General features: G+C 33.8%; 1 protein-coding gene across 2 annotated transcripts in view; it reads right to left on the bottom strand.

The window, feature by feature from the left end:
• LOC128683108 (uncharacterized protein) overlaps nucleotides 1-22613 on the bottom strand; it is a 95359-nt gene that overhangs the window by 53468 nt on the left and 19278 nt on the right. For both annotated transcript variants that reach the window (XM_053768366.1, XM_053768365.1), the window contains exon 2: nucleotides 8909-9052. In XM_053768366.1, the coding sequence (XP_053624341.1) occupies nucleotides 8909-9052 (144 nt within the window). The remainder of the gene's footprint in view (nucleotides 1-8908; nucleotides 9053-22613) is intronic.

Below are 22613 nucleotides of genomic sequence, written 5' to 3' on the forward strand. Positions count from 1 at the left end.
GAGGCGTCGTGGATCGGGTCGGGAGGTTCCCTCTATTGCAATTGAGCTTCACGATGGCTGACTCACGCGTCAACTCGTGCGAAATATATTAGAAAAGAAAACCTTGGATACAACGTTTTATGGGAAAATGGGAAAATACTCAAATGAAAGACAAATTCAATTTGAAACTGTATCACAATTGGAGTGTAAAAAGCGTATAACATATTGCTTTCAATTATCGTATTTTTAAAACAAAATGTTGAGTGTTAATATAGCCTTTTAAACCCGAGCTCGCGTACAATGCGTGTCGAAGTCGATACAAATTATTTATCCTATCTTTCAGGTGCGGATCCACAGTCGTGGGCACAATAAATATCAACATGGAATTATTAGGTACTATGGACTACCTACTAATTCTATGGAATATTATTTGCCCATCATATACCGAATCTTGTTTGACATTCACAAAGTTTGAACACAAGACCTTCATAATCCTTTTTTTGGTCACACTATGATTATTAACAAAATATTATAGAAATGTTTTTTTCGAAGCATGTCGAAATAAAAACAAAGATGTTAACCGTTTTTGTGGAAAAAAAGGATACATACAAGCTTGAATGTGCAGGGTGGTGAATGTGCATTCGTGTGCAGGGTGCAATGTCTTAAAGATTTTGTCGAGAACCAAGAATGTATTAACCGCTGTGACGACAACCTTTTTTAAAGGCTGTATCCGCACCTGGTGTAATGCGATTTCCTCTAGTGCTCCAGTTCATTGTGTTTGCTAAGTGAAACTGACAACAACAGTTGTACGCCTCAGTGTTGAGTTAAATTGACCATTAAATGTTATTTTCATACAATTTACCAACAGAGAGAAATTAATCGTACAGAGTACTCCTGTTTCGCTGCTCATAATATTGAACGGTATTTATGAATGCTATTTTAAATGCAAAAGTAAGTTTATATATATGTATCCTTTTCACGATATCTACTCAAGCGATTTAAACATATACTTAATACGAAAAAAACATGGTTACCCTAAATGACCGCTCATAGTAAATATTAACTTGAACTGTATACAGGAGTTGGAAAGTCAAGACTCAAAGGAATTTAAGAAAACTTTTTTTACCTCGCTTTTAGCTGGGTTAAAGCAACGGTTAAACATCACAACTTAGTGCGAAAATTCACATGCCATTTTCGCTCTTCATATACCGACATATTATTTTATTTTCCACTTCCTGTACAATGTGTACATAAACTATAACGAATAAAACAAATTATTCCTAACTAAAAGTAAAAAAGGACAATTCAAAGTTATTATATTTATTGAATTATTTACCGATTGCCTTGAAATTTATTGTGTAGTTCGGGAACCACATTTCCCTCTCAATATTAAGCCATTCTAAAGTAGGTCCATATTTTAGCAACCAAACCCTGAAAAAGGTAAAAGAGGGACTAAATTGTCAGAACAAATGTCAGTGTTATTTTTTATCAGATTCAGACTTCATTAAGACATATATTCAAATTCTGCGTAGATATACTTTATGCATACAAACTTACAACCTATTGTAGTTAAAATAGTTAAAATGTTTGATCTAAGATAACACTTTAATAAAATTTGTTTTGCTTTTGTGAAAACGTTTTTGTGAATAAAATAATATATTGTAACTGTTGTGTCTATATTGAAAAGTATTTTTTATTTTGAATATCTTAAGCCCATATTTGCTAGCAAGTGAGATTTGTCAGGAATATTGCCAAAAAATGTTGGAATCCCTATTCTCGGCCTGTTCCTGTTTCGGACACAGGCGTCATAATATTTAAGTGTCTATATTTAGCACATATCACAGAGTATGTAGATCCGTAGGTCTGCTTGATGTTCCATGTTACATATGCTGAATGTGTGCACAAAGTAGTGCACTTTGTTTCCTTTCTGATTGAAATGCAGGACGTACATTTTTAGTTTGTGTAGTACTCTACTCAGAATTAGAACATTACGTATGTAAGGACGAGTGATGATTTGGAGTTCCCGCAAATTGACTAACACCCAAAATAACAGGGTAATTAACTGGGCATTATTGTTATGCTCGTCAATTAGTGAAAGCGGCGGCGGTGAGCGAAAAATGTGCGTGGGATCTTTGATTGTTTAGGAAACGTTGATTGTTACATACATAGTTCTTCTTTAAACCATAAAAACAAACCAACTATGAAAAGCAAACCCGAGATACTTAAATAAAATAGGTAATTTACATTTTAACAGGAACACGGCAATATTTCCAATGTCAAGGCAATGTGATAAATGAAATAGTTAAATCCATAATAGTTTATTGATTCGCCAGAAATAGCTTACTTATATTCAAAGAGCGCGAACATCACTTATTATTATAATACCTTTAGAAATCATCTGGTCCATTAGATGCCAGGGGCATTTACGTAAGTGTTGTTCGGTTTCATTCGTAGGTAACGTAATGCTCACGATGTTATATACTTCGGATAATTACTCAATATTTTTTTTTGCGTAATTAGATAGCTAATAGAAGTTTCTTATAACTAAACAGAACAATAAGGATTTTGTAAATAATATAGTATAGATCGTTCAACAACGATACAAAAAATGATAAAGGGAACAATAAATACAGTTTAAACACAATATTCCTCGTAATGTTTTCTGTAGAATCCCTTGTCTTTAGGTATATGTGAGGTACATTGTATGAATGCATGCGGCGCGCAGTGGCAAAATTGAAGACTGCTCTCCAACCATCTCGTATTTGCATAGAAGTCTTATTGCTTCCATGCATATTTGTATAGCGACTAGATAATCGGACGGACTGTCTGCCGCCTGAATAGATCCAACTTGTTGCATCTATTGCCCCTTGAATTATTTAAGTAGTAGTCAAGGGAATTCCCTTGACTACGTGCAAGTGAAATTCATATTTTTTGTACTTAATACGCTTTGATATAGTTTAAATTTCATTTACTTATTTACCTGTATTACTAATAGTTAAAAATGGACTTAAAGTCTGGGGTGGGGCATTTTCTAACAGTCAGCAATGAGTCAAGAATATTTCCAAAAGATACCAGAACTACCAATTGGCATTTGACGACCTCGGTGGCGCAGTGGTAAAGTTCTTGCCACTGAACCGAGAGGTCCCGGGTTCGATACCCGGTCGGGTCATGATGGAAAACGATCTTTTTCTGATTGGCCCGGGTCTTGGATGTTTATCTATATATGTATTCGTTATAAAATATAGTACCGTTGAGTTAGCATCCCATAACACAAGTTTCGAACTTACTTTGGGGCTAGCTCAATCTGTGTGGTTTGTCCTAATATATAAAAAAAAAAAAAAAAAATAAAATCATGTGCCAAGCACACATATGCTAAGTATTTAACTAAGCCTAAACTTTTGTATCTACCCGAGATTCCTAGAAAGTGTGAAGACAAAACTTGAGCAAGGTTTTTTACCAATTTGGAAATCATTTCATTTTAAAATAGCTTTTTAAATGCTACTGAAACAAGTTACGTTAATGTTAAGGAGCTTAGTAAATCATGTTCTATTCCATCCGTAAACCTCGACTTTGAGAATATCGAATAAGTAAGAATTTTACCGCGGATTTTATCATTTGTCGAGCTCCCAGCGTGAAGCATAGTGAATGGAAAATAAACACCTGCAACAAAAGGGATTTGCAACTCTTAAGTGCAACACTTTATAAGCAATGTTTTTGGTCGGAAAAATACGACGTTGGTGACGTTCGCGATAAAAGCTTAAAGTAGACGAAAAAATGTTGCTTTTATTTATCTAATTATACTATACTTAATTCTAAAATCACTAGCCATTGTATTTCTTGGCGACCACAATGTTTTTTATGTATGTATATTTGTTATGGGAACACTACTGGTTTATATAATACTTTTAATATTATTGTCAGAACCCATTGTCATATTGTGTCGCAATTGGGTATATTGTGTCCTAATCAGGACACAATATACCCAATTGCGTAATATCTGCCAAATCAGACTGAATTAGGGAAATAGGTATGGAATCATGTACGTGGCGGCGATCGGCCTCACCGGTTTCCAATTAATTCTGTCTTTTGATCTCTATCGCGTTTATGCTTCTTAGAATCACGGAAAATGGACTCGTTAGATAACGACGAATTTAGCTGAAATTGTAACAAACGAAAAATACACTAATGATCCTATGGATCCATGTAAATAATGACAAAATAAATACATTAATATCAATATATAATCACATTACAATACCTCCATCTAATTACTTTAAAATGATACATATTGTGTACCGTTGTATTTAGCTAAATAAATTTATAGTACCTACACCATCCACTCGAAAATATCGTACTTGAAAAAATAAATAACATAGAAGAAAGAAGAAAAATGTATAATTTGTAATAAATGTATAGTTTTACAACAATAAAATATCAAACGTTATCCTGATACCTAACACAAAAGTTTTTTAGGCATTCGTGTTAAATTAGGTAATACTACGCATCGCTTTTTTAGCTAGATAGGAAGGCATTATAACATATTTTTTGTACTGGATTTTTCAATGCTAACTTCAAAGTTAACTGTTCGCCATTCATTGTATTGGTTGTAGATGAAAAAATAAAATTCACCTGTAGCCCATGTTGCACACATACAATTGAACTACCTATTTTTGTATAACATAACGACCTCGGTGGCGCAGCGGTAAAGTGCTTGCCTCTGAAGCGAGATGTCCCGTGTTCGATCTTCGAACAGTGAAGAATGTACATAAGTGATAATTCATTGAACAAAAAAGCATTTCATAGCCTGTTTGAATCTAGTGTCCATTTGTTCCTTCCAAAGCGCACAGTTGATCCAATAACCCGATCCGATGAGTGAGTGCTTAACCCTGTTAGCTTGATTGAAACTTTGCGCCCGGCAGTTCGTCAGCAAACACGATTACTCTACTCCGACCTTCGTGTCAAAATCAAATTCCCATCAACAACTGAAAACCGCGTTAAAACCTGAACAATGAATACTCGCGGGCAGTACTTTGACTAACTAAATATTTACGTGAAACAGACAGTCCAATGGATAAATTTTCGTCCAGTATAAGAGAATTATGACACGAATTGTAGTTATACTTAATTTCATGAACATTATTAATATTACAGAGCATAAATTTAACCAGTGTATACATTTTTCGCGTGTTCAGAAACACGCAAAAAATTTATTATTGTTGCATCTTAACTGTAACATTGTGGTTCGAGAAAATAAGCATTAAGATTTGAAGATTCGAATGTGATTGAACAACCGGTCGCCTGCCGGACAACATCCTTGGGATTGTTATTGTCGCCTATCAGCTTCGAAGAGTTCCTTTAGTCGCCTTAGAATGTAATAACTCTCACTCACAAAAAAATCACATTATCTACGCAAGAATATGTAGTGGTTCTATACATGGGGGGTATACAGCTGTATATATATATATATATAAATAAACTGTCTTTAGAACTGTAATGTTTGCTTGCTGCACGTCTTCCCGAGACAAGTTTCTTGTTATGAAATTGGTCAGAATTGTTTCGCCACAAATAATCTGAGGAAAATTGAATTGCTTTATACGATGAAGTTGCAACTACTGCCACTAGGAGGAGAGTTGATTCAAGGCGCCAAAACTTCATAGGATACACTAAATCATGAATCGTAAATTTTTATTTGCCCGATATCGTAATCTTCTAAGGACCTATAAGCTATAATTAGGCATCAGTTATGATAGTCTGATAATATGAATTTCGTCGTGGTAACAAAATCAAAAAATAACTGGTGTGTGGTGTGTGGTCTATATAGTGGCTCTTTAATAGACTACTCTATATTCTCACACTTTATATTTTGAAGTGAATGTGCTGAAGCACGAAACATGGAGCTGATAAGAAACAAAAGCATTCGCATTGTTTCAAAAAAATTTAATGACTCATTGAACATAGATATACCCTGCGAGGATCCGTTTTTAGATTATACATAATGTATTAAGTACGTCTATGTCACCGGTAACGAAAAATCCAAAACACATTCGATCAGGTAACTACAACACGATACTGCTGTGTATTATATAATATGTGACAATTGGGACAATAGGTACTAAACAAGTTACTACGTAACGTAAAATTTTTTATTTGTTGCATTTTGAGCATGTCAGAACACAAATGGCGGAAGGCACTATAAGCTTTATTGCAAGCGCATCGCCACGAGGCACAGGCTGGTTCAGATTCTAAAAAAAGTGACAGGGAACTTCGAAGACGTCTAGACTGTAAAAAAGAAACAGTTTACATTTATTACAGAGAATAGTAAAAACATTGAACATATCTAAATTGCATCGTGCACCATCCGTTTGTTTTTAGGAAAATGACGTCCACAACTTTTTCCCCATACAAAAATAAATTGATCATATTCGTGCTCGAAAACTATAAATTTACTTCAAAAAATTGCAGTCAATAAAAGTAAATTGTAAAGAAAAGAGGAGTACATGAAATATATCAGTTTAAGATATTGACTTTGAGGCGAATGTGGCGGCGGCGGCGGCGGAGCAGTAGACCTATCGCTCTATTGTCAGTAGTCCCCGATCAAAGATTCAGTTTACCACCAACATCGACTTACTTTAAAGGAGCTTTTAAATTTTGTTGGGTTTTTAATATTTCCCTATTGAGATTATAGTGATCATCTTCGTATTATATAGCATCGCGACCCATGCATCCTTCACTACATATTTCTTCTCTTAGGACATATTTTGTGGAGTGGAAATACAATATTTATTTATGAATTTAAAATAGTAAGGCTTGTTTAAGTGTAACTCAATCGACTCATAATATAACAAAATGTTTGGTCTGTTTAAAAATAAGATTAATGTTTTTTACAACATAAATACAAATTTACACAAGAATAAACGATCCTATAGAAGTTAATGAAAAAGAAATTCAAACGGCAGCGAATTGCTTGCTGAAAACACCAGCTTCGAAATATCACTTTGTTACAATTCCGTTTGAGCAAACTCAGAGCGAACCATGGTCGTTCATAGAAAAAAAATCAACTTGCGTATCGAGGGATCCGTAAAATTCACTTTGTTTGTTTTATGTTCTTCAATATTTATGGTATTCAGAATTTATAAAGTACACCCTTTGTTATTTCTTGCAAAATTTTATGATTTTTATTTTATGTATTAGTTTTTATATAAAGCATTCGTGAAATCGCATATGACTTACGAGTTTGTTTTATCACAACATAAAGACATTAGTATTTTTTTAAATTAATACCTATAAACGTTCTTGAGATAATCTTGACAGACGAATAACGAAATGATGGTATAAGGGGTTTGTTTTTGCCTTTTGACATACGTAACCCTAACAGTTGAAAACCTGTCTGTATTTTCAGGGGTTAAAATACACTGGGATAAATTTATTTAAATGTTACATATTAGGAACATCAGAACATAGGGTGTATGCTTTAACATAAATAAGTATTTTTGCATTGCTCCGATTAATTGCGCTGACCGTTGTTTGCGGTAGGCTCAAATAGATCAAACAGATTTAAAATTGTGTACCTATATGGTTTTACATGAACTAAGCCGGAACGGCCACTTAGTATTAAAAATTCAAATAATACAGTTTTTATTTAAGCTCATCTCGTAAGCGCTACTAAAAATTTAGTTAAGTAACTTCACAATAGTTTGGGGCCCTACTTCTTGCTTTTTCTTTTCTTTTCCTTTTTGTTAAGTCGATGTAAGCAGGCAAGGCTTCTCGCCTCAGCTTGCAAGCTATAGTAAAAATGAAAACTTCGTTAATGTTGGAGACTCTGTATACTCAGTTTGAGATAAAAATCTTTATTATTTAAATTTAGTTAAAATAGTGATAATGTAAAAATGACTGAATGTATGTATGTATGTAAAAAAGTAAAAAACATTCACTCATTCGTCCGAAATCTCGAAAACTACTAGGCCATTGGATTTTAAACAGGAAGTCAGACTGTGACTAAGACGTGCTTTTAAAGGATTAATACCAATATAAAAATCATAATAATTATTTGTATTCTACTGTAATAATAATAACAATGTTTGAAAATAGTTAAATTGTTACCAACATGTTATTTCTGTGTTTTGTACTAAAAACTGTTTCGAGTAATACGAAAATTACAACTTTTACAGGAAACAGTTGCAATTTTAGTTGTGAAATATGAATATTGTGACTCAGCTTGTTTGTCTCTTACAGAAACATTTACGTTTTATACGCTAAATAACAAAGGAAATATTTATTTTGCACCCTGTTATATGAAATAAGTATAGGTAATTGGCGTGAAATCTATTTCGTACTTCGAAACTATAATTAGTGGTAACAAACTGCACTTCAAATTCGCCAGTAAATTAATTATTATATAATGAGATCTCTCGTAAACACAGAGGTGCTCGCGCTGACAAACGAATGTTGCATATGAAAATTTCCTAGTAAAATTCATTAATGCTGTGTTAAACCCAGCGCGAACAAAAGGAATGTCAGATTTTTGTAATAAATTCAATTAATATGAAACATTATACCTCTACAGGATTATATGCATATATTTCACGAAAATCTGATAAAAATATTTTATCTTCAACAGCTGATGGGTAACAACAGCATTCCCAAGAACAAGCATTAATTGTATGATTTAGGTGGGTTTTTATTGCATCAAATCTTCAAACGCAACCGATAAGATACGGTAATAAGAGAATCTTGTCCTGACTGTAGTGGGAGCACGCTATACGATTTGACCTTTTTTTATAAATGGAAATAATTAAAAAAAAGGAAGAGTTGTTGTCGAGATGAAGTGGCAGAGAAATCGAGATCGATTTTCATTAAATACCAATAACTGGCGTAATTGAAATATTCTTATGTACTATTTGACAACAGGTTTATTTATAGATGTACTTACCCTCGGTGGGGGTGGTCTGTTGGCTGGAATTGATCCTGGGTCGCTCCTCGCCGGCCGCGATGTGTTTGGCCGTCCGCCTTATCACTGGCCTTAGCTCACGATCTCCGTCGCTAATCTCTTCTTCTTCGTAACCATACTCCATTTCTGCAAAACAAATCAACATTTGAATATACAAATCTTAATGTCCCCATGATTGGATAGTGGCTTTCCTTTTGTATGGATAGGTTGGTTGGGCCATAACAAACCAAGCAAATCCGAAGTGGATTGGCGAGTTATAACGGCTACTGAACCTACGAAACACAAAAGTATATCCGTCCACCCATCTCATGACCCTTTGCCCTTGCCGTCACTCACTACAGACCTCCTCTGCTGTCCAAGTTAGGTATATCTAAACAAAAGACCTTTAAAATTAACAATATCAAGACGACCTCGGTGGCGCAGTGGTAAAGTTCTTGCCACTGAACCGAGAGGTCCCGGGTTCGATCCCTAGTCGGGTCATGATGGAAAATGATATTTTTCTGATTGGCCCGGGTCTTGGATGTTTATTTATATATGTATCTATTTATAAAATATAGTATCGTTGAGTTAGTATCCCATAACACAAGTCTCGAACTTACTTTGGGGCTAGCTCAAACTGTGTGATTTGTCTTAATATATTTATTTATTTATTTAATATCTCAGTTACGCCTTATTTAGTAGTTACCTACTTTATTATATATCGCAATGCTTCCTATGTGTACGTAGTACAGTCGACAGCTCATGAACCTGGACAAATTGATTGCAAATTGCGCCTATCGCGGCATAGAGTGTGCGATTGACTGTACTGTAACATTAATTTAGGCCAACTAACTCTTTTGAAATAATTACCAAGCACATGCATACATACATAGGTTACTTTAACGTACTGTGCTTTTCAGTCAGGGCAATATGCATGACAGGTATATAATAATATTATAGGATTTACTACCTCATTTCGAAACTCAAACTGGTTTTTATTAATTAAAGCGTTGAAATTGTGAAAGCATATTTAAACGTAAATTCAAAATTAATTTCGAAGCGAATATTTTAAATTCATTACCTGTACCTGTACCTATTTACTTTTAGTATAATTATTTGGTTATTGCATTTTGTTTATTTCTCTCAGACTTCAAACGAAAAGAGCTTCGTTTTTTGGAAAACTAAATTAATTTATGATCACACTGTACGATTTAATTAAAATATGAAATAACGTTTTTCAACTAAAAATATTCAGGAACGTGAACTTTTAAAGCTAAGTTTTAAAGTGTCGCTCGAGTTATTTAGCCTTGTTGAACTCGCTACATTTTGAATTTCTCTCACGGGCAAGCTCGGCAAGGGAAAAATCTATAAATTTGGATTTATGACCGAAGCGATTCCTCGTAATTGGTACCTACGTCACACAGCAATCTCGTAGGAAATACTGCAAACAATAGGATTTTATAGTACAAGCAACCTTTTAGTTTCCTCCACGTCAGGGTGTCTGCTTGTAATCAAATCTTGCAATTTAAATTGAAGCATGGCGAAGTGGTAAAGTGCTTGCCTCTCAACCGCGAGGTCCCCAGGTTCGGTCCCCGATCGGATCATGATGGAAAATGATTCTTTTTCTGATTAGCCCGGGTCTTGGATGTTTATCTATTATATATATATATATATATATATATATATATATATATATATATATATATATATATATATATATATATATATATAGTATCGTTGAGTTAGTATCCCATAACACAAGTTGCTTGTTTGTTTGTTTATTTATTTCCTTATTTTAACTAAAACATAGGCATGTTTAAAACAGACACAGTCAAAAATAATCTATCCGCAATCCGCAAAAACCTTTTGTAGATGATATTAGATATATTTTATTTGTGAAACAGTGACAGTGAGATAGTATTACGATATGAAGACGCTCAAACTTTCATTTTTCCTTTTGGAAATCAACTTAATCTAATTAAGAAGTAAACAAATCAAACTTCCTTCTTTATCTCTTCCGAGGCAGAGGAGCTCGTGGATTAAGGAAAGTTAAATAACTGCAGTATTAATTACAATGGTAGTACTTTAACCGAAGAGATTAAAACAACGTTGTTTTCTACGTAGAAGTGGCATCATGCATGTCGCAAATTGGAGACGACCTGCTGTAAAATAATACATATAATAAATCTGTGACCAAGCTATAAGAGTCGAAACTTGGAGACCATGTTGGTTTGAGTTTTTCTATGTGTTTGTCAACATAACAAGTCAGAATAACTTCTAGAAATCACAAGAGCGAACACCGTGATCGAGGTCGACGCGCGGAAACGCAGTGCAAATAATAAAATTGAAGAAAGGCCAAATTTGTACATTGGATATTTTTTTAAAATTCTTCATGTAATATACTTAGTTACTGATATAGATGACGAAAATATAGTTTAGGATTTTTTTTCTGTCTGTCTGAACGCCCATCACTCGAAATCTACTGGACCGATTGGCTTGAAATTTGGTATGTACCTTATACATCGGGTTAATATCTTAGATACATTTAATCCCGGTAAATGGTCAGGTTCCCGTAGGATAATTGAAAAACTAATTATGAATGCCTCAGAATCCCGGGTTAACATCTTATAGACATTTCACATTTGACATTTCATCCCGGAAAATGAGGGGGTCCTGAATAGTATATATATACATATATATATATATACTTCCGAAATAAATCACTAGATGGCGCTGCTAAAACTTTTAAACCTCTAAATCACGCTATGGTGTCTCTCTCACAAATCCAGGTAGGCGTTTGTAATTTTGTATGTTTGAAGCGGGTAATCTCCGAAGCTACCAAACCGATTTCAAAAATTATTTCACCATTAGAAAGCTACATTATCCGAAATTGCTATAGGCATTTCTGTTTTGAAATAAATTAGTATTCAGCCAGATCAATCAACATTTATAAAGAAATCCGAAAAAAAAGCGCTTACTAAAATCTTTACGTTCGTGCGCTGGCTCTACTATTGATTATACATGCACACAATGTACTACAAAACAATAGGCTTTTAGTAGATCCATAAAAAAGTCCGCGACACAATACTATCTATCTTTTATAATTAAGTATCTATAGGCCATTTTATATGTAAAAAGATATTGTAAATTAAAAGGTGCATTTTTACAATTATTATTACATAAGCATATTAATCCTTATAAAAGTATTAAGTTAGTATTGAGATTATTTTATCATCAAGATAATTTCACGAAGATAAATTTTGTCCTTTACAGCACATAAATTGGATTAATAGATTCTGAAATATCGTGAAATTAAAAAATACGCACACCGAATTGTTTTAAGTAGGAATAAGAATTACAAAAGTATTTATACTTTTATATTGTTGAACACGGCACGCGGGGACGGTGGCTCGCGGTAAAACGCAGAGCGCGATCATAGCCCGCAACGAAATCATAAGATTTTTACTTGCTACTTATGTGCACAAGGTAATTTTATTTATTTTCGTTGTATTCATACAAAAATTGTTATCAGTTGTCAGAACGACTTTCTCTGTTTACTTTCTTTCTTTATTTAAACTAAATTTACGATCCAAAATATATTTGTGTCCCATAAAAACAATATTAGTACAAAATAATACAATTGTGCATATTTATGGACCAATGGTGCGCCTATTGCTAAGCAATCTCTTCCTTTGGGTAGTGAGAGAGGATAACAGAAGAGGGCACATGGGAATGCACCCAGAATTGTGGGCGCAGTATGTATCAAAATATCAGTATAAAACTCTTTCGTTACTTAGTGACTGACTGACTGACTACGTACACCCGAAACTGCTGGGCGGGAAGCTGAAATTTGGCATCTAGGTGAGCACTAGGACAGGATTTTTGAAAATTCTACTCCGAAGGGAGTGAAAGGGGTGAAAAACTGTAAATATGAAAGTTTTACACCGTTGAAGTTAGTGACTTGAAAATTTGGATTTTGGTTGTTTACAATAAAGTAATGAATACATGTTTCAGATTTTTCTGATAATTAACCCTCAACCTCTTCAAAAGGGGAGTGAAATATTGTATGGGACTTAATATAATTTTCAAGATAAAAAGCTGAAAATTGGTACACTTACTTTTTGTAATATAACAGTAATAGTTAATACAAAAAATTTTTAATTTACGTTTGTGGTTAATAAAAAACCGGGACGTAAAACGTTATGGAAAATGGAACGGCAAGCGTTGCAGAAAGCGGGAGTGGGAGTAGGAGCCGGAAATGAGAAGGAGACACGTAGTGGGAAACAGGACGGGACACATTGCAAAAACATAATGGCACAATATGTAGGAAACGGTACGGGATATCTACTTTACATTACATAGCAGGAAGCGGGATTGGACAATTTGCGGGATGAGACACGCAGCGGGAAACAGAAAATTGAACTAAAGATGAGAAAAAATGCGAATTGGAATCATACACCAGTCTTACAGAGTACGCGTTAAAAAAACTGCTGAGATTTTGTTATGAAATTCACGCGGGCGAAGCCGCGGGCAAAAGCTAGTCTATTAAGTAACTTAAAATTGTTATAAGATGTACTTTCTTTTCAATCGTCTTATGGATTCAATTAAGATAATTATACCCCTAACAAAAATAAAGCACTCGTATTTTTAATTACAAGTTAAAACAAAAAAATCTTTTGATAAAGGCACTGTTCCATCTTTTCATTTATCATCAGAAAAAGTAATCTATTTTGTTACAATTAAAGCTAAATTAAACTTAACGGCAACTAATTATAAATAGAATGGTCTTAAGTAATTACGGTCTGAATATTTAACTAGTTTTGCTGAGGGCTTACACAACTCGCAGCTATTCGCTATATTGCGGGATTTACCTAAATGAATCATCGCTAGGTACTTAACTTTCGAAGCCGTCGGAAATGAAAGTGAAAAACCAGTTATTTTAATGAACATCTATCCAGGGAAAGTTTGTATCCAAAAAAAATATTAGGAGAGTAAACTTATACATATCCTACCTAATATTATAAATGCGAAAGTAAGTTTGTTTGAGAAAAACATAGGGTACGTACTTTTCATCTCAGAAAAAATAACTGTTCCCGTGGGAAAATTTACGCAGGCTACAGCTATAAAGTATAAAGCAATATGGAGAGTTTCACATAATTTATTTTATTTTTCTATTAAACCTAAATAGGTTTAACACCTAATACGTGCCAGAAATTTAGCTGATCGAGAGCTGACCAAGCCTTATCGATAGTTGAAGCTAAGGCACAAGAAAAACTAGATCACTAAGTAGTGATCTAGTTTGTCTTGTGCCTTGATCTTACTATTGTGTATCAAAACCATGGAGTGGTTTGTTGAATGTGATCGTCCAAATCCAAAGGGACCTTAAGTCATTTAGCACTTAGGTCTTTATTGCCGTTGTTTTGTATCGAGATCATTGTCGATAGTTCTATCAATTTTATGGCAAGACTAGGGCCTGAAGAAAGAATCAGTTTCACACGCGTATGGTTTGACATGTTTAGTCAAGTTGAAACATGTTTCGGGTTGCTTCACAAATTCACTTAGTGAGTGGGAATATCATTGGGCGATTTGTACATGTACGTACGTTATGTAGGTATGTATATTTACAGCATGAATTTAAATTAATTCATCTATCATTTATCAACTTTGGGAGTAAAAGTGCCTTGTCAGTTTTCGTATTTTTTATTCCTGCCCATGGCGCATGGCGGCGTGTTCGAAATGCGTTTCGACATTTTTGCGTGAAAAAGTAACCAAATTCAAACAGTCAAACATCCATTCGATTCAAAGTTTAAATATTAGTAGAACGCAAACTGAAGTTATCACAGTGTCCATTCTATGTAAATAACCCGATGTCCTAGCTGAGTTAAAGATAAATGTTTTAATTTTTGTGAACTACTAACTAATGTGAACTATAAACTAGTGCACCCTACACCATCTTAACACGAAACATGGAAGTATGACATACTTACGAACTAATAACTCAGAACGAAATAACTCAGGTTACAAAGTGGACAATTTAAGGTAATTCCCACAGACTCGCCTTTGATAATAGTCTAACTTGGAAAATGTTAAGTTAACTATACATTTGTGATAACAAATGTAGTCATTCTGTAAACTCATTGTGGAAATGGCAAAGCATTGCATAGTTTTCCTAACCGCAATTAGAACATTGGGTATTGTTCAATGGCCAAATTCTAATCCTTCGATAAGCAGTAAAGACACGTTAACGATATCGACAGCCAATTAGGTCATTATATGGGATTAATATCCTAATGAATAAAACAATTATTTGATGTCCCAACCGTTCGGCCAGGCCCTTTCGGATAGCCTTGACATGTGTCAGAAATGTGTCAGAAAACTTTACCGTTAACTTTGGCCTTCACAAACGTTCCAAAGTTAAACACATGCTAAAACAAATTGACACTGGCAGGTTGAATGAAAAAAAATAATTTAGAGAGAGCCATACATTTGTAGTCAGTCTAATTTAAACGATAACATTGTTCGCAATATCGTTAATAGGATTTACTCGGCTATTTCGGGGCGCTCTGAATATCCGAAATATAAATGCGATGTTGTATTTGGGAAATTTATTTATAGGTTCTAAAATACAGTCCAGACACCCAGGAACTATATCCACAATTGCCTAAACAGTTTTATCAATATAATCGCAGGAAAACTGACAAAGTTCTTTTCCCTAAAAATGTATAGAAACATGTGCCCGTATTTAATGTAATTTTATACAACAATTACATATGTTTATATTTCTGAACACGGACATATATATAATATGATTTAATGCAATTAGATGTAATCTCAAAATTAGATTAATTGAAATTTTGCAATATTTGGTACGTATTTGAAGTCTGCTGAATCAGCTACGAGAAAAGATACTTTTACTTCACTTCTTCGAACACGGTTCAAGTCTACGAAAACGCTACGGCCTACGAACAGTCTACGAGCATTGTATATATGGTAGCTTACAATCACAAAACTGAGAACAAGAAAAAAGTGCCAAGTGTGTGCAGAAGTCGCGCATAAAAGTTACCGCTTAAATAACACCGCACGTAAAGGTCGATGTCGATCTTTTTTGTTTTCTGTCTTTGTTTTCTATTTTTTGATCTCAAAATTGTAGATTTTTGGGTTAACACTTTTGTGTTATTGACAAAGTAATACCAAGTTTATGCGATGCTACTACAGAACAAAATTATATAATAATAACAAAAGTATGTAACCTGGCGATGAAAATAGGAGTCGCCTAAAAATATTTTGTAATGTCATCATTCGACAAAGAAAAATACAATACGAACGGTGAGGGATTCGCCCTCGACAAATAAACCGAGAATGCAAATGTTGAAATTATTACCTACTAGCTGATGCCTGCGGCTTCGTTCGCGTGGCGGTACAATTTTTGGTAAGGAGTCAAAATTATTAGAGAAATTTAATTGTACAGACAAATGTAACGATACCTATACATACAGAAGATGCTAATCAGACTGAAAAAGTATACTTTCTATAGTTTAGCTGAACTATTATGACTCTTCTTCAGGTGTTCCAGATCTTCGATTTTTACACCTCAACAGAACAATTTTTGTTAACTCGTAATTTCTATATTCCCTATAGTTTAGCTGTACTATCATAGGTTACATTAGATGTTCCAGATCTTCGGTTTTTATATATCAACAGAAAATGCTCATCAAGCTGAATAATTTTTGTTAAGGCGTCATTTCAACATTTCCTATAGTTTTGCTGTACCATCATAGTACTCCATCAGGTGTTCCAGTTTTCAAAATCGTTTATACCCTATATATTGACCAGGCTTTTTAGCTATACAACAAAAAAGTTATATTCAAATCCATCTAGTAGATCCAAAGATTAGCGTGTGAAAACAAACACACAGACATTTCAGAGACACATTCTTATTCTATTACTGATTCTCTATCGATCTCATTTTTATTTTATTTTAATATTTTCAGTGCAGAAACACTTTTTTATTATATGTATTGATTGATGATTGCGCAAATAAAGCAAGTAGAAAAATTTATATTTATTCCCTTTCTCAGACCAAATGTACGTCATATTTGAAAAATGATATATTTTTATGCTTGGAGAAGCATCAAATATAATACCCCTTCACTGAGCAATTTCCTGATCCAGAAAGCGATATCTGGTTTGGAAACTGAAACGTTGCGCTATGTTAGTCATGGAATTAGTAGATACTCCAAGTACTTACTAAATCCATGGTTATTGCTTACACTCATTATTTATTTTACCTATGCTTACACTGGTGTCAGATTTTATTCAAGCCGTCGAAAGGCATCTGACATGACTTTTACGACTAACTACGGACATCTAGTGATAAGTAAGGGTGTACACAAGCGAACTGTCAACCAGTGTACAGATTTTCACACGATGTTTTTCTTCACCGGAAGCGAGTGGTGGTCAAAAAAAACTACTGTACATGTGTCAGATTGGTATAAAAAATCATGTGGCTCAAGTAGGATTAGGTATCTAGATTCGTAACATTTCAATATCATTGATTTATCTGTTAAACCATACCAAACAATCCCATTTTAGATAATTAATTGTGCCATACCAAAACATTCTCTCCGGTTATTTGGGCGTCTAATGCGACTCACGTTTGACAACCTATCTTTTTCTAAGTGACATAAAGATCACACAGATAAATGAAAACCAAAATGTGGTAAATACATTGAACTTAAGACGAGAAAAAATGCGAATTCGAATCATATATGTTTACCAATCTTACAGAGTACGCGATAAAAAAATTACTGAGATTTTGTTATGAAATTCACGCGGGCGAAGCCGCGGGCAAAAGCTAGTGTTTTTTTTTCTATAAATCACTTCCAACAACAGTTTGAAAAATTCAAATTATTCGAATGAACGACTGAGATGTTTTGAACAACGAGTTTATTTCAACTGAGCCAAAAGCGTGTTTCGAAATAAACTGTAAATCTGCTGTTGCAAACTGCGAACAATTTGCAGTAACCAGTTTTATCAATTAGAATTGTTTGAAATGTCACCAACTTTCTAAACAACAAGTTGGTCAGTTCAGGTAATCGGAATGAAAATGCTACATTTGAAACCTAATTTTCTCTACATTTTTACATGATATTTTCAGTAAGTACTCGTAGTATAAGTACCATGAATTTTATCATTTTCTAACATGATTTAATTTTACTTTGAGATACAATGCATTTTAGGGTTTATTTGTAAGATTTAATAAAAATAAATAAATTTAGAGAAAGGTTTTTTTAAATAATCTCTTTTGTTTTCAATTATTGAAACAGAGATTTTACATTGTAAACTGTACATAAATCAAAGTAGTTTTGCGTGATGCGCTAACAAATAACCAGATAGACAACCAAAGAGACAAAAGTTCTAAAAAAATGTTTTTTTTCTATTAGACCCTCCACAATTGTTTTTTTATATCTTTTATGTACAGACATAGCACACGTACAGCTTTATGTACTTATTCGTAGATTTATTTTATATCAAAACATATTCTTGTTTGTAGTAGTTGCATGATATATTTTGTAGAGAAAAGCAACATCTTTATTTATAAACGTTTTCCTTAACAAGCTTAAGTGAACATCGCTTCACGTAGAGCGGGAATACGGGGAACTCGTACCTTCTAAGCACAATTTTAATGAATAAGCTAAATTGAGAGGAAACTACCGTAGGTACAAACGCTAAGGTTTCTTTCACATAAAATTTACTGATTGATATAACTATAGACGCACGTTTACGCAAATAGATCTTTGTCATTGTAGTTATTGTATTTGAGAAAGGAAGATAAGAAGCCCATAAATGTGCAGGCACAAGGACGAAAACTATTGAATACTAGTATTAACACATGTATAAATTTTGTGCGTGTACACGTGAGTTAAATTCATACAATCGTACTGCGTACGCATTCTACGCGCACGGGGCCTGAAACTGCATGCACTTACGGTAATTTAATATTTAATTATATGCTTAGAAAAAAATGAGAGTAAACTGAAATCAATAGGGAGAAATGTATTTCTTATTAAAATGGTAACACACCTAATTTTATGACATTTGGAACGTAAAAAGAAAATGTTTAACTAGCTGCACTCCCCGAGACTTAGCTCTTGTTTGGATTTCGGGATAAATGCACCCAATGTGTTATCCCAGGTTATATTCTACCCATGTACCAAATTTCATAATAATCGCTCCGGTAGATTTTGTATGAAAGGGTAACAAATAGAGACACACATACGAGTATTTCTCACAAACTTTCGCATATATAATATTAGTAGGATATTTTAACCATCATGTTGTGCTCCTTACAAGATCAAATACGAATGATTTCTCCAATACGAATTCTAGGAATTCGCTCGGAAATCGTGGCATTCTCGGGTAGCCGATCGATTACCAATATGAAAAGTTTTTCCGGATAACGTCGCTGCGGCGCTTGAGAAATATCGTAAAATCCTTTTCATACAAGTTTTACCTTCCATCATATAAATGTTTTATTGTAATATCATAAAACATTTATTTATTATAGAATATTTTTATTATAAAGTATTTAATATATGGAATAATTTGGATGGTTGTTCCGAATTCATCACGATACCATCAATTGTTGTTTTTCTTATTTTGGCGACTGACTAGTCTTGTAGAAATAAGGCGAAAGATAATAATATCTACTTTACTTCACTGTCAAGAAATTTAAAAAATAATTTACAATGATACATGGAATTATAAAATTCAATATTCAAATTATACTCAAATTTGACGTTGATTTTAACCGGCGCACCGCCACCGCCACTTTACAATTTCTTGCGTGCGTTAAATTTGACTACAAAGTTGACGGTGCAACCCGCCCTTAGTAGATTTAATCAATAAACGATGGTACACTCTGTCGGAAAATCCGTGTCACAAGTGTCGGGTGCGACATCAGACAATCTTAGCCTTAGCCTTGCAATAACCAGTTTATATTAACATTAGCCTCTCAATACACATGAGTCTGAATCACCCTTCACCCAGAAAGGGGTCAAACGCGCTCGATAGATCAAAGACTTTCATAGTTACTTAGATAGCTCCTATTTCTAACGCAATATTTAAAATTGGTCTACATTCTTTATCTTAACAAGCTTTAATTTTATGAGATACTACCTTTTTTCCGCGGATTCTATCGCATCAACACAAGACTTTCATAGAAACTTTCCCATTATAATCATTTGGGGGTGGATTATTGAAAAAAAAGTAGCCTGAGTTTGAATTGGGGTCTTCAACTACATGAACTACAAATTTTATCAAAATTGCACCAGCGGTTTAGCAGTGAAACTGGATAGACAGCTACAGAGGAACTGAACAGAAATTCGCATTTATTATATTATTATATAAAATTAATAATTTGATCTTTACTAACAAACCGATGATAGTTTTTAAGTTATGCAAAACTTATAAAAGACTCTAGACATCGCCCAGACGTATCTTGTACAAGTTAATTCGATGACAATAATCTATAAAAGCGTTGTCTAGTCAATCTGTCAATTCTTCTTTTCTGTGAAGAAAAAGGCATCGATCTATTAAACCGAGGCGCGAGGGACAAAGCGGTGTCGCTGTGCCGAGCAGGAATCTCCGATATTCCGAGAATACCCATAGCAGGCAAGCTTGCAAATAAACGCAGAATTGTCTTTACACAATAATATGATTTCTATTCTACAAAAAGATCTTAACTTTGTCGTAGTAAATTTACAGACGTAAATTTAAGTTCGACCACAGCTCTCAATTTAACAGAGAAATGAATACGTCAACGACAATGCTTTCTCAAATTAGACTAGGGCATGTGTTAGTCATATATTATAATTTTTATGTGAGCATTTCTTACTAGCATACATATAAAAATTAAGTTATCCTACTTAATACCCACGCAAGTTGAGCAAAAAAAAAAGCGGCACGGCCATACGATCTTTTTATCGAAGCTCTTCAGGCCAATTTCGAACCCCAATAACTTCGTTGTGGATAACACAGGAAGCCTGTAAGCCAAGCAAAGCCAAGTAACTAAGCAGGTATTGTATAAATTTCAAATTTCATTCCATTTGAACCTGTACTTCTAGCAGACTTAGAAGCTTTAATTTTGTAATACAATTAACACTAATTGTGTCTAAATTAAGGGAAAACCTAAATATTTTGGAATTTCGATCCAGTTTTCTAGATACACCAACTGTATTAATGATTTTGTAATCCCAGGAAATTACAAAGTTACATTTGCAGTTAATGAATCATTGCACCTGTATAATGGAAGTTTGTTCAGCCCTTCATGGGCTGAATTGAACAAAATTCCTTTAGGAAAATATGTTGAAATATGAAAAAGAAACTACTTTTCATACCAATTCGACTTATGACTACAAAAAGAAGTAAGATGACATCAAAAACATGCTGTTATAATAAAATATATAATAATAAAAAATAAAAACCCAAGTCTCGCAGCTCAGTTTTTCTACCATCAAAAGTTGTCAGATCCAGATATATATATATATATATATATATATATATATATATATATATATATAAGAGGTAAGCATTTGTGACTTTGTATGTTTGAGGCGGATAATCTCCGAAACTTCCGAACCCATGCAATATCTAGCATTATATTATTTGCTCGTTTCTCTCTCGTATGAACGTTTTCCCATTTTCTTCCTCAGCTGTTGAGCGTTAGAGCCCAAGGGTGTCGTATGTTATTTCAATTTTATGTCAAGGACATTCATAGACAAAAGTCAAAGATCATACTGCCATGAACTAATATTATGTACTTACCCAATAATACAGTACATATGTTCATGATTGAGAATTTGTTAATTATGGGCGCTTGTAGTTTCAAAACCATCACAAACCTATTTTACAAACAAACAACTTTTGAATACAAATTTAAATAATAATTACCTAATAATTGGCACACGACTGTGCCCTCCAAAGTAAGAAGTTTGAACCTTACTATATACGTATATTATTATTGAAATAATTTTGGCGGTCACGTAGTGTTCACGTCAAGCGCTTTGTGAATCTGTTAGGTGCTTGTTTCGTATTCATTTATTTAGGACTTTCATCCTTTGTCCAATACCATTGTATATATAAGTATTTCTATATATTAGCATAGTGTTTTCCGTACGTTGAGTTAGTAATCTCAAATATTATTATTATGGTGAGTATATCGTTGTGTTAAATATTTAAACGAAGTATTTGGTAGGTAGTCCTTTTGTGCGTGGTAACTTTAATAAATAAATAAATGCGTGTTGCCTGATGGTAAGCAAACAACGCAGCTCTTGAACTATAGCCACCGGATACCTATGGGTCACCGACTCAAACTTTCGGAGTCCTGAACCTATTATGAAACACCGCCGAGGGAAGTTTGTTCCATAGTTTACATCGAGTTAACTATAGTTACAAACTAAGAACAAAGTTACGTGAATAAAAACTAAATTAAAAGTTTATACCATTTTCATTCAAAAACATTTTCCAAACATAGTTAAGAACACTCGATTAAATTATCTTCAAATAAAAAAAATCAAAATCAAATATACACAGACACACAGACACGTTAAACTTAAACCATCATAAGCGGCATAAATGGGAGAGCGGCCTGCGGCATAGACCACTGTCTATGCCAAAAATGCAATTAGACATGAAATTGACATCGCAA

This window comes from Plodia interpunctella, chromosome Z, assembly GCF_027563975.2.
Source record: "Plodia interpunctella isolate USDA-ARS_2022_Savannah chromosome Z, ilPloInte3.2, whole genome shotgun sequence".
NCBI lineage: Eukaryota > Metazoa > Arthropoda > Insecta > Lepidoptera > Pyralidae > Plodia > Plodia interpunctella.